The sequence below is a fragment of the Polistes canadensis genome, unplaced genomic scaffold, assembly GCF_001313835.1.
Source record: "Polistes canadensis isolate GaletaPanama2010 unplaced genomic scaffold, ASM131383v1 scaffold_49, whole genome shotgun sequence".
In the NCBI taxonomy this organism is placed as follows: Eukaryota; Metazoa; Arthropoda; class Insecta; order Hymenoptera; family Vespidae; genus Polistes; species Polistes canadensis.
Window position 1 is genome coordinate 751753 of NW_014569596.1, and position 14120 is coordinate 765872.

Genomic DNA, 14120 nt, shown 5'->3' on the forward strand with positions numbered 1-14120 from the left:
GTTATTTGCAAAATTTATTGCACTTAAATGTGAAAGTATATAGTTAAATAATTATTTCCACAAAATATTTTATATTTACATGGAATCTGTCAAAAGACGATGATTAAAGTACAGCTTTTCTGTGTGTATGAATGCATTGTGTGTGACGTGTGTGTATTCTGTTTTGAATCTAATTAAGAACATAATATTTCTATATTGTAACTAAGACAGCAATAGTTGTTTCAATCATGATGTTCTATTCATTCTATAACAAAACATTACCGAGATAGTTTACAAGTGATTTTTTGGATATGAAATAATCGATAATTAATGTATGTGATCTTAACGAAGGATGGCTCTCTGAATACATATATTATAAAGTAATGTATATGAAAAGATATTTGAATCATGCGAAAAAAGATTTTTCAAGTATAATTATTATTTGTAAATTAATATTATATAAATAATTATATTGACATACATCGAACAAAGTGCTGCCAGTTTTCTTTTAATAAATAATAGTAGCTAGACTTTCGAATAATAATTTAATGAAAACTATTTGGAAGGGCTGACTTTTATTTAAAAAAAAAACATATGAAATCTAAAAAGAATTAAATGTGTGTTACTACCGTCTTTAATATTGCCATGTAAGTACAAGCACATTACCGGATATTAAAATATTAATAAAAAAAACATTATATTGGAAGATGTATAACAAAGCAGAAAATGATTGTGATCGTAATAATAAAATACTCATGGGTTACATTTTTCACATCATTAAGTAAATTAAATGAAGAGCGCATTGTGTATACATAAATATGTTATTAAAAAACAAAAGTAACTTTTTATTATAGTTACTTAAAAAATAAAGTGAAGTCTTTTTAGTATATATATTGGAATATGATAATAATGTCAATTTATATTTTTAAAAATATGCAGATTTCATTTGATGAAATTTTCATTGATTCACTATCACGATAACAATGAAATGCATAAGTGCTATGAAAAGACAGCATGGTGAAAGTATTTGTTTTTACAATAGTACAGGTGCTTTATAAACAATGGTACTGTATTTAGCATTAATTTAAGTTAAATAGATATGGAATTCTGTAAAGCTACGAATTTTTTTACACAAAAAATAATTTTATATTCTCTTAACTTCGAGTAAATTTAATATCAGACATTTATTTCATATAGTACTTTATATTAGATTATTATATCTTATAAAAAATCAATTTATAAGTATAATTAATTTATCTTATAATATCTCATATTATTTAAAAATCACTTTAGAAAATGGAGATCTATTGTAATACTACTAAACAGGTGTGCCTAAAAGATGGAATTGTGAAAAAAATGAATTCTAGCTATGAATTTAGATATTTTAATCGGTTTACCTAAAAAGATAACTTTATTGAACTATGGCTCTGTAAAATAAATAAATCTAGTCCTTTATCAGGAATATTTAACAATGAAGTTCTTATAATGTTATTAACATACCACAATATAATGTACAGTACTTTAACTATATGATATAACTATATAAAGTACAAAAATCAAATATTGCTTTAACGTATTGTACTACATTTATTTTGGCTTTATAGTAAATTATAGAAATTTATGTATTATTAATTGCATTTTCTTCGTTGATAAAAATTGAGACCAAATTATTTATATAATTAAAACAATTAATTATGCAACACACACACGTGCACACACTCATATTTTGATTATCTATAATACAATATATAATATAGATCAATTTAAAAAACCATCTCGTGCCAGACGAATCTTTTAACTGTATTGCCTAAATTATACTAATTTTAATAAATGCTTTGATATTATTGGTATTGTTATCTTCAAGCACACATAATACTATTCTTTAAATATGTATTAAAAATACAAATTGATTTGTATATTTTCATTTATACAATTTATATTATTTCTGTACTTGGTTCTGCTGTATTTTTTGGTATAAATTTTAAATATGTATATAAATAATGATACAAATTTTGCATTTGCAAGCAGTATAGTTTTGATTTATTAGTTAATACTTTTTGCATTATTCATGTTCATCTTTACAAAATATATCTCTAAAATCGGGATTTTTATAATAAACGGATTAGTAAATATTATATTTATGGTCAAAAAATTAATGAAACTATAAAATAGTCTATGTATTTAGCAATTTTATTTTTTTATGAGTCGTTATTGACGAAATCTTTTTTATCGATAGGAAACAGGTAATTTCCAATTCTGAACGTATGGTGGCGTATTGTTTTTTAAAAATTCAACACATATTTCCATCTATTTTAAAAATAATTTAAGAACATTGTTAAAATCCTCGAGCTAGGTTTAACCCAAGAAGAAATATTTAAATATTGTTCTACAAAAACTCTTCTATATTACATACGTTCAATAATACGCATATTTAGGATAAATGGCTACTCTCGAAGATAAATCTATCTGGGAAGACGTAGAGGTATAATGAATAAAATATTTGATCAAAGGTTATGAATGATTGCATGACAAGCAAATCTAAACGAATAGAGAGTATTATCAAGTGTGGAATATTATTTGTAATAAATAGAAAATCTGATAAATTGACTCTAACATACAAATTGTATAATTAATATATATATCCAATATGCTAAATACGTTTGATAATCAATAAAATAATCGTTGTCTTAGTCTTTATCTAGCAATAAATATTATCGTCATGTTTAATTGTCATATTTAATTTTTAGGAAATTTTGGGTGAAGATGTACTTCGAATGTCTACTGACGAAATAGTATCACGTACCAGGTTATTGGATAATGAAATAAAAATAATGAAAAGTGAAGTTATGCGAATCTCGCATGAACTGCAAGCGCAAAATGATAAGATTAAAGAAAACACAGAAAAGATCAAAGTTAACAAAACATTACCTTACTTAGTTTCTAATGTCATCGAATTGCTGGATGTAGATCCACAGGACATGGGAGAAGAGGATGGTGCTGTTGTTGATTTAGATGCTCAAAGAAAAGGCAAATGTGCTGTTATAAAAACATCAACTCGTCAAACATATTTTCTTCCAGTAATAGGCTTGGTAGATGCAGAATCTTTAAAACCTGGAGATTTGGTAGGAGTTAATAAAGATAGTTATCTCGTTCTTGAAACATTACCTGCTGAATATGATGCTCGAGTTAAGGCAATGGAAGTAGATGAAAGACCGACTGAACAATATTCTGACATTGGAGGGTTGGATAAACAAATTCAAGAGTTGATAGAAGCTGTAGTTTTACCTATGACTCATAAAGAAAAGTTTGAAAATCTGGGAATACAACCTCCAAAAGGTGTACTCTTGTATGGCCCACCAGGAACAGGAAAAACTTTATTAGCTCGAGCATGTGCAGCACAAACTAAATCAACGTTTTTAAAATTGGCTGGGCCACAACTTGTACAAATGTTTATTGGTGATGGTGCAAAATTAGTTAGAGATGCATTCTCTTTAGCTAAAGAGAAAGCACCTGCAATTATATTCATAGACGAATTAGATGCTATTGGTACTAAAAGATTTGATTCAGAAAAAGCTGGTGATAGGGAAGTACAACGTACTATGTTAGAGCTTCTCAATCAGTTAGACGGATTCAGTTCAACAGCTGACATCAAAGTAATAGCTGCGACGAATAGAGTTGATATTTTAGATCCTGCTCTGCTAAGATCAGGACGTTTGGATAGAAAAATCGAATTTCCTCATCCTAATGAAGAAGCTAGAGCACGAATTATGCAAATTCATTCACGTAAAATGAATATGTCACCAGATGTTAATTTTGAAGAGTTGTCTAGATCAACTGATGATTTTAATGGAGCACAATGTAAAGCTGTCTGTGTTGAAGCAGTATGTAACATTTTTGTATCTTCACAATATATAATTTCATATTATATTATTTATTAAAATTTAATATTTTTCCTTCTTATAGGGCATGATTGCTTTAAGACGTAATGCAACTGCAGTTACTCATGAAGACTTGATGGAAGCTATCAATGAAGTTCAAGCAAAGAAGAAAGCAAATCTTAATTACTATGCTTAATCATATTTTATGTTCTTATTTGTGACGGTAATTGTAAGTGTATTGTCAAAAAATAGAAAAAATGATTTTTATTATTTATCTAATATTAAGATTGTTTATATAATAAAATAAATTTAAAAAAATATTTTGATTCAACCTATTATATCAATTACCGACACACTTATCAATATACTTTATATAATAAATAGAGAAAAAATTAGCAAATCTTATGCTAATTATAAATGGAAATGGAAACATGTTATGCAATAAGCAAATGCATTTACATTCTTCTGAAACTTGTACCTAACAAAAGAATTAATAAAGAACTAATTCTTACTTTCTGCAAGATTATATTAAAAATAATAACAAACGAAAAGTATCATTTGCTTCTTCTCTACAAAATTAAATATTATTGATATGGTCATTTAAAACGTATGAAATAAAAAAGTAAGTTCTATCATTTTATTTTTTTTTTATAATGAATACGATAATAAATCCAATAGATAGAATAAAATAGAGTAATATAGTAACATTTCAAAGATAAAAAAAGAGATAGATTTTCTGATCAGAATTATTGTTCAAGTATCATTTTCCACATTATTGTTATTACTCTTAATTGTATATATGTAATATTCATTAATTTTAAAAAGAAAAAGTGAAAAAATTTTTTTTGTAAATATATAATTGTATATATATTTATATCCTTGCGTTTATTTTCACCGTCTTCTATGACTTCTCTTTCTAATTCTGAAAGCAGATATAAATAAATAAGATGTAAGTAACACAAAAAATGAAATATATATAATAATAAATAAATTAATGTGAAAAGAGATATAAGTTACTTTTTGGGTCCTTTGACGAAACACCAATCAACAGAAATTGCTTGACCCAAAATATCTGTACCATTTAATGCCTCTTTCGCAGCTTGCGCTTCTTTGAACGTTTCATATTCTACTAAAGCGTAACCTTTCAAAAAACCTGTTCTTCTATCTAAATTTAAATGTAAATTTTTTATTTGTCCGAATTCTGAAAATTTATCTTGTATATCGTCCTCTTGAGCTTCCTCATGCACTGAATTAATAAACAAAATCCATCCTTCCACAGCTAGAAATTTAAATAAGTATTTTTAACGCCGTATATTAGAAATTTTTAATTTATTCATTAATAGTTTTAATTACATCTTTGTGGACCAGGTTCATCATCATCTTCTTCTACAACGTGCATAGACTCATAATGTCCAACATCATCACGCGTTGACACCAATTCAGCACCATGTCCTCTACCTTTTCTTCTTTTAGCTTTTTCCTTCAATCGAGCTATTCCTTCTGCAACGTGAATATTAATTATTGAGCAAGAAGTCTAGTCAAAATAATATCATTTTTTTCTACAAAATATACTTCAAACTAAAAACAATCAAATGTTCAAAGGAAGTAAACATAGGTTAGGTGTATTGGCGGTATCTCATTTTTTATAAAAATAAATAAATATATGACAATATAACTTACGATCGCCTTCATCATCAACCTCGAAATCTTCAGCATTATCGATGTCTAAAACATCTACCATTTTGAAGAGTTATCGTAGTAATCACTTATTTTAATTATATCAAACCTTAAACCACTTTAATTAGAGTAGATTTAACCAAGAGAAGTAATCACAAACTATAAAAAATCATCAACTAAACTTCTTTTACTATCTGTTTGTAGGTGCGCTAGTGTCGTTTTGACGCGTTAGCGTCTAAAATACCCTTTGAATTCTTATACATACAGTCCTGTGCGTCGATTTTTATAATATAATTTTTAATAACGTAATTATATTTTTAATCAAACACATAACAAATTCAAGGCTGTATTTATAGAACTTAATGAGGTAGCGTAGTTGTATTAAACTTAACCGCTAGATGGTGCAAGCTTCGTTATCGATACTAGCTTCACTGTGACTAAAAATAATCGATACTTTTTTTAAAGATGGATTCTAGTCGTATTCAAATTAAATATTTGATCAATTTTATATTCTTTTAATATATTACATCTTATTATTTAATCCTATAACACCTTAAATATAAAACATAAAATCTTAATATATTTATCATTTTAGGTTTGTAATACATTTTTTATTCTTAATGATTTCTTACAATACTATACGAAAAATAACACATTTATTTCAAATCATATAAAATATAAATGTGAAAGAACAAAGTTTAAATGCCGTGTATTTATGTACACACAAAATTCACAATATATATGTATTTTATTGTCTTATTTTCATCCTTCATATCAAAATATAATAATATTTATTCTTCGTGAAATTTCATTTTGAATTCTATATTTTTGTTAATCAGTTTGATCAAAGATATTCCTTGATACTCTTATCATTTTTTAAACAAATAAAGTATAATAGAATGTTTGAATTACAATCAATTTTACTAGAAGAAAAAGAAAGAAAAGGAATTAAAGAAACACAATTTGAAACTGTAGAACAGGAAATTAAGATACGGAAATTAGTTAATCTGAATATCCGATCTTGAGGGCATTGAAGCTGTTGCATTCCTCTGTAAATGCTAATCTCTGACCGTCAAATGTAACTGTGGAGGTCATTATCCGTTATCATATCCTGAGAATCAATATTATCGACCCTGAGAAGTGGTAACATGCCGGATATCACGCGGTTGATTCCACAACAGTTCCTATGGAAACGGAGAACGATCGAATTTTACCCGTGTAAGTTCAACCGATGGTATGTAAGCACAAGGTATATATGAATTAATGGCAGGTAAACCCAGTTCAGTCTTACAGGCCTACCGCAGTCACAAATATTGACTCGACCTGGGATGAACTCGCGAGTTCGTCCTCGAAGTTCCCACCGGAAGTTACTCATCAGCTATCGCTACCAAACTACATACTCTGCCTTTGTCTTCGTAGGAACATACTTTAGGTAGGATATATTTCCAATTATCCAAATCTCTTTAGGAGTTTGGATGTTATTAGGACATTTTTCATCATTTCTTGCCCCATTTATATCGTCATTTCACCAAAAACCCGCGCGTTTCTTCCTCGATGTCAATCGTGAAATCGATGTTACGCGTTGATGATGAACGCGAGGACGACTCTGGTAGAACAGAAGAGGATTCAGTGGGCGAAGGAAAGAGGTATGTCTATCCTTGATTATCAAGGAGGGAGATGATTACGATCGATTACGCATATTTCTTAATTTGCTTTATTTTAATTATTAATTGCTTACAGTTTTAATTGATAATTACAGGTAGTTTTTGCTTTACGATTTTTTCTTTATAAGATTATCATTTGTGTCTGTGGGACATGGTAATTTCCATTTTTTGAAAGAGATTTTTTTTTCGAAATAAATTTATTCGTAAAGTATAGAACCATCTGTATTCAATACTCGGAAAAAGTTATTTTATGATGTAACACTTTGATGAGTTTGTAAAAATATTTTATCATTAATTAATGTGAACTTTATGCTTTCGTAACTTTCATTAATCTTTTTATTTACATATTGTAGAAGAAATGGCATATCTTGGTGGAAATTGGGGTACGCTGAAGCACAATGATACTATCCGCACGACTGTTCGGTAAATATTGAATAATAATTGATCGTGTATATCGATCAAATAATAAATGAAATAATTTATTAAAATACCTAATACAGCACATATGCAACTGGCTCGAGATTGTCTTTAATCGACACTAAAGATAAGCAGATATCATCGCAACCTTTCCGTGCAACTGCTCATTACGGAAGCAACGTGAGCTTAAAGACCTTATCAACAGATAATACTGGAAATGCTACAACGAATTTGAAGAATTTCGATTACTCTAGTGGTAGTTTAATTAATCTTAATGACCACACAGAAATATCGCGTATTCGACGCAGAAGTCCGAGTTTGCCGCCAATTTATAATAAAGATCAGCAACAATATCTATATCAGGTCAGTATTTTGAAATTTTATTGATCTTAAACATAGCGTTTAGATAGTTAATCATTTATGCAGCTACTGTCGATTAAACATAACGACCATTAAATTTGCACGAATATATTACTGTAAAAATGTCTTCTTATTTATTATTACTATTTCTAATCCGTTGAAGGTTGAATTCTGATCAATTAACTATCGAACATCACGAAGCTTAAATTTAATATGGCATAGGAATTTGAAATTGAATAGCAATTTTATTGTTAGTTTAGGAAGTATAAGTCTATATAGAAACGAACGAGGATGACTCAAATAAGTCGAAAGGTGAATATAGGATACCTTAGGTTTCCTAAAGAGGTCTATTTATATATAAGTATTAGATACAATAAGTAGAAACCCATAGACGTTGTTAAAATATTTATTGTAGAACTAAAAATACAGACACAGGCATGGAAGAAAAAGCTCAGACTTATTAGACTTCGTATACATTAGCGGCAAGTACCCCCAAAAAAGCCGTTAGGTAACTTATTCACGAGAGATTATCGGATTGTTATTTGATGATGATGGGTATAGAAGATCCTTTACAAATATTAAGACAGTTACGCCCTAAGTAAAAGTTTACAAGAATAATGACTTGTTAAAGTAAATATAACATGGAATTCAATTATTAGAATATACCAGCCTTGTTAAAAGTCTTGTCTTTTCGATCGGAGTAACATTTAATATTTTAAAGAAATATGAACTGTTGACTCTAAGAGGAACTATCCAGTCTATACACTTCCATGTAAAGTCGGAACGCAAAATAACAAACAATATTACTTAAGAGACGAATTAGGTTTATAATCATTACATTATACTAGGTCAATAACCACGACACTCGATCGTTAAGTCTCTATAAAGGAAAAGTAGAAGTAAGACACTCTAGTAAATCGATCTTTATCGTATAATTAAGGTTCATCGACCCCAATAATGTCACGATATAATTTAAGTTTACTTCGTGCAAAGAACTTCCTCTTATTTCTTATTCTTTACTTTTTATTTTTCTTCCATATATATGCCTACAATAAATTGAATAATTTATTGATATTATTTGAAAAAAAAAATGTTTTTATCTTTTAAGTAGATTTCAATGAATAATCTTAAATATACCAATACAAGTTGAAGAATCCTCGACAAGTCGTGTGCTCATATTATACAGTGATACGTAACCGTGTAAATTTATTTGAATGCCATATAACAATATCCATAAAGAGCACGATGGACGAACCCGTCCGTCACGCAATATCCGTTTTTCTATTACACGCGATTGTGGTTATAATCTTGTATAATCGATACACGAGAATTTATGTAAGATTATAAATCATATGAAAATAAGTTTAAGTAAATCACGCGAAATGGTAGATCATTTCTCATGTCTATAAAATATTAAAGGTACAACGTTCTCGTTTGTCTTTGTAGGAACAACGACGTAACTTCGAAGGCGAAGGGTCGCGTTACCACCAGACTCATAAGCCACAAAAACAGCCGCATCAGCAGCATCGATCGAACGATCGTCATGAAAACCAGAACGAACCGTCACCCCATTACGGCTCGTTAGGCGAAGAACGCGAGGGTGAAACTTCGGGTTACGCCAGCGATTCCGTCGATGTATCCTTGCCGGAATCTCGGCGTAAGGAAGATTCATTTTTAATATCAACAACTTATTACTAATTATTTTTATTTATTTCAATATTAATATTGTATTTATCTGTTAAGGACTCATACCGGGATGTAAGGGTTCTGAAACGGATACAATGGAAAGAACTTGGCAAAATCCTTATTACACAACACCAGACAGCTCGTTACCACCATCGAGAAGACTTTCGGATGGAAGAGCTGGAGAATTAATAAATAGACCCAGATGGGGTAGTGTTTGGGGACAGGATAGTGTGAGAGGAGATCCACCACCACCCCCATCTTGGCTTTCGAGATTGGGCCAATCGAGTCAAGTAATAAATATATGAATTTTCTCATCGACATATTTTCTCCATTTTTCTCTTTATCGATACAATTATTTTTTGTTATTATATAGGTATTAGTAATTAATCACGATAGTGCAAGTAGTCCAGACAGTTCAACTACTGGATCAACCGGTTCTGATACTACCAAAACTTATCTTCGTGGACAAAACATACCAGTTGATGCAAACATTCTTCAAGAACGAGAAGTAAGAAGACAGAAAGCTCTGGAACTTCAAAATGCTATAAAGCAGCAACTTGAAGAAAAAGATAGACAAAGGAAAGAAGAAAGAGCGAGAAGGTTAAGGGAAGAACAATTGGAAGAGGAAAGAATTAGGCGAGAAAGGGATAGAGAAAAAGAAAGGTATTATATTAAATATATTAATTTTTATTATAATTATTTTTTCATTTTATTTTTCTAAAATTATCTATCGTATTTCAAAAGGTTCGAGGAGGAGCAAAGGAAATTAAAAGAGAAAGAAGAAGCAAAATTAAAGAAAGCCGAAGCGATGCGTGAAATACTTCAAGCAGCGGAGAATTCAGCCAAAGAAGAAAAAAAGAATCGTCGAAAACGTATCGAAATAGAGCAACCGATGTTAAATCATTCTACCGAAAGTTACGACTTAAAAATAAAACAATATCCAGTCAAAAATTGCACAGATAATAAGTCTCAAGAGCATTTGTATAATTGTTGTCATGAATCTCAAATTCCAAAAGATGCAAAAGAAATTATTGAGAAAAAAATTGATCATGAAAAAAACGAAATCGTTCATTTGGAGAAATCGGAAGGCACGACAGAAGAAGTCAATTCTGTCCAAGTTCCAATTAGTAAGGACGTGGCAATTGTTTTAAGTGGAAGATTGGAAGATTCAGAGTTACTTAAAAAAGCTAATTTGCAATTAGTAAACTTGGTCGTGACTCCAAGTCCAAGAAAATCGGAAAACGAATCAAGTTTATCTTTGGGATTAGATGTTCTAATGAAGAATCTAGGAAGTCCTATTTTGGCTAAAAGTTCATCGAAAATCTCATCGACAATTACTGAAAATCGCCTACTTACACCCAGCAAATACAGAGTGACCTCTGGTCGAGATTTTGGTACGCAGACCGATATTGAAAGTGATCTTCAGGATCTTCGCGAGAAGATTCAAGAATCCTCAACAAAGGATGGATCGATTAAGGAACGGAAGGACACAACCAATGCTAACAGAAGAGACGTAGAAAAGTGAGTCGATCCAAGTTCGACATCGCGAAATGCTTCAACAATAAATTCGTGGAAGCTATTCGTCTATAATGCATAATAACAAGGCGGTAACTACTATTCTTATTTTCTTTCAAGACGATCATTTTTTGAAAAATATTTTGCTGAACTTCTTTAATATTTTACGGAAGAAACGAAAGTGACCACCTATAACTCTTTTTTTTTTTATTTATCATACGCATTATTACATACGTGTGCGAAATTCTATTTTAACAGTATATTAATTTACACTCATCTTATTATCGAAAGGTCAACAAATGTATGTCAAGCAGAAGAACTTCCGACTAAGTCATTTACAAGGTCTAAATCTCAGCCCCGACAAAGTATTGAATCTAGACCACGTTGGAATGCCAACAGGTATAAGTCTAGTAATCGCAGTATCTAATAATTCAATTAACACAATTTTTACATATACCATCACAGAAAATTAATATAGAAACAAATATATGATCAACGTTCAAATTTATAGACCAGGTACACGGTATAGAACGCAAAGTGAGAAAGATCCGCATTATCAGAGACGATTGCGATTGAGAAAGCGTCAAGTTGAATCTAGCGATGAAGGGTCAAGGTATACGAACAATAATTCCTTTATTAATTCATAGATGATATTTGTATTTGTTTACATTTCTATTAAATTCATTCTAAATCTTTCTATAGATCACCGTCTCCCGATAGAAGAAAACCGATAAATACAAAAGTAAAATTGCGAAATTCAATTAGAAGGAAATTAAAGGTTGATAGTTATGATGCTGATCTATCAATGGATAGTCTCAATTCTGTTGTACCATTGCGTATTGATCGAAATGGAAAAATTAATATTGAAAGTAACTCAAACAATAGAAATAAACGTTTACTCGATATTAATCATATGAATGAAATCGAAGGAAAGCCAGAAAATAAGCAGTCTAATATTTGGTGCGGACGTGAAATTTTGGAAAAATTAAATTCTTTAAGAAATGTACATACGATTTTACATACTAATTATATATAAAATATAATTCGTTCGTGTTTTTTAAAAAACTGTTCGTTATTTTTAAAATATTTAATGATATATTATTTTTACAGGGTCTCTTAATGAAACAATTAGAATGGGATCCCAATAGAAGTTTGGTATCGCCAACTGCATCGGAAATTTTTTAATATTATCAAAACCATACGCATATTAAAACATTTTTTTATTTGTTTTCTTTCCATTTTTGTAGAGAGCGATTGTGTAGATTATAGAAAATATGAGAGAATGAGATGAGAAAAGAAAACAAAAATGAAAATGTTAAGATACGAGGCTTCTTTCTCGCATTACAGATATTAAATTGTAATGGCGTTCGAGTTAGATGATCTTTTGAAGGACGATAAAAAAGATGCTAATTTAATACCAGATCTGAGTAAAGCAACGTGTAATTCTCAAGAGGAATTCAGACGATTATTAGAACATTGTCCAGAATTTAAAATCAAAACAGACAAGGTTTGTTTATAACGTTTTAAGTTAATCGTAACTATTTATCTATGAATCCTTTTATTTTTAGCAAAAATATATAGGACCTGACAATTCCTAAAAATATTTATAACAATATGTTTTTTTTTTCATTATTATTATGATTTTTATTGTCACATTAAGGTAAAAAGAGAAGATACCAAAGTACGCGATAAGGAATTTTCTTGGAAAACAACTAAAAAAGAATTAAAAGCTATAGAGAAAGAATGGGCATACGGAGATCCTATACCACCTGACATGAAAAATTTAAGTCTTCGCGAATTACAACAAGTTGCAATAGATTGGAGAATGCTTACGCCGATCAGACCAAAACTTCGTCAAGATGAGGAGTTGTTTTCAAGATTGGTAATTTTTATATTTTAACTACTATGACACTGTAATATAAATCCAGAAAATCTGAATGGTTTATTGAACAAAGTATGTTTGTTATCTGCAGGTAGAAATGGGCAAATTAGAAGCAAAAACTCGTATAAAAGAACGACGCTCTTTTATAAGTCCAATAAGACGTAACAAAAACCGAGCAGGTATTATTGAGAGTAGTGTTAAGATTTGCGGGGAGTGTGGTGAAGAATATTGTTTCGGTGAAACTTGTGGCGATATTTTGTATGACTCGTATCTTCGAGTAACTGTTTTAACTCAGCAATCTAAAACAAAGATTTCTGCCGATACCGAGGCTATTATCGCTAACATGAATCGCCCTAAAAAGCAGAAGAGGAAGAAACTTAAAGCCAAAAGTAAAACTCCTAGAAAAAGTGCACATTTATTGATTCAACATGAAACGAGAAAACCAGTTAGTAAAAATCGGGAAAGTAAAAGTAATAAAAATAGGCGCGAAAGTGATATCGAAGAATCCGCAAAACCCGTTAAACAATTTAAAAGGAAGTGCACTAAATATAACAAAAAAGGTCAATCGAAAAAATGAATGAAACGAACTATGGACACAAGAACAAATTTCCCATATTAAAAAGTTCTTCCAAGTTTTATGATTTTTCTTATCATATTCTTTTTCTATAATTACGTTAAAATATTGACATAAACGTAATTAAAATATAAAAATAGACTTAATATCTTTAACAATAATAATTAAATATAGAAACTTTATAAAAATATACACTAATATAAATGGTACATTTAGTAAGGATTATACGCGATCATTATATAACGTTTATGAACCTTGTATCTACATACATTTCCACATTTAATGCTATTAATGTGCTACTATTATATTCAATATATGTATAATAACTTTTATAATTACTTTAACGTTTTTGTTTAGAAACATTAATGATTAAAAAATAAAACTTCTAGGTATTTAGTATAAGATTCATATGGAGAGTAATTTTGGTGATCTTAGAATTTTCGTAGTTTTAATTTATACCAGTAGCATATCTGCTTAAAAACAAAAAT

General features: G+C 29.5%; 4 protein-coding genes across 4 annotated transcripts; 3 read left to right on the forward strand and 1 right to left on the reverse strand.

The window, feature by feature from the left end:
• Nucleotides 1-2283: 2283 nt before the first annotated feature.
• Nucleotides 2284-4368, forward strand: LOC106785394 (26S protease regulatory subunit 6A-B). The gene is made up of 3 exons (XM_014745813.1): nt 2284-2461; nt 2727-3860; nt 3943-4368. The coding sequence occupies exons 1-3, from the start codon at nt 2420-2422 to the stop codon at nt 4051-4053; spliced, it is 1287 nt and encodes a 428-aa protein (XP_014601299.1). The 5' UTR covers nt 2284-2419; the 3' UTR covers nt 4054-4368.
• Nucleotides 4369-4480: 112 nt separating this feature from the next.
• LOC106785395 (RNA-binding protein 8A) lies at nt 4481-5887 on the reverse strand. Its single transcript, XM_014745814.1, has 4 exons — nt 5538-5887; nt 5211-5357; nt 4875-5136; nt 4481-4779 (listed from the first exon to the last, which is right to left on the reverse strand). Exons 1-4 carry the CDS (start codon nt 5596-5598, stop codon nt 4749-4751), a joined length of 501 nt encoding a protein of 166 aa, XP_014601300.1. The 5' UTR covers nt 5599-5887; the 3' UTR covers nt 4481-4748.
• A 997-nt stretch (nt 5888-6884) lies between these two features.
• LOC106785408 lies at nt 6885-13744 on the forward strand. The gene is made up of 4 exons (XM_014745834.1): nt 6885-6966; nt 12524-12683; nt 12837-13058; nt 13150-13744. Exons 2-4 carry the CDS (start codon nt 12537-12539, stop codon nt 13633-13635), a joined length of 855 nt encoding a protein of 284 aa, XP_014601320.1. The 5' UTR covers nt 6885-6966; nt 12524-12536; the 3' UTR covers nt 13636-13744.
• Nucleotides 7557-12370, forward strand: LOC106785407 (myb-like protein X). The gene is made up of 10 exons (XM_014745833.1): nt 7557-7621; nt 7699-7978; nt 9422-9632; nt 9719-9951; nt 10035-10324; nt 10406-11182; nt 11468-11575; nt 11688-11789; nt 11879-12179; nt 12287-12370. The coding sequence occupies exons 1-10, from the start codon at nt 7557-7559 to the stop codon at nt 12359-12361; spliced, it is 2442 nt and encodes an 813-aa protein (XP_014601319.1). The 3' UTR covers nt 12362-12370.
• Nucleotides 13745-14120: the final 376 nt, after the last annotated feature.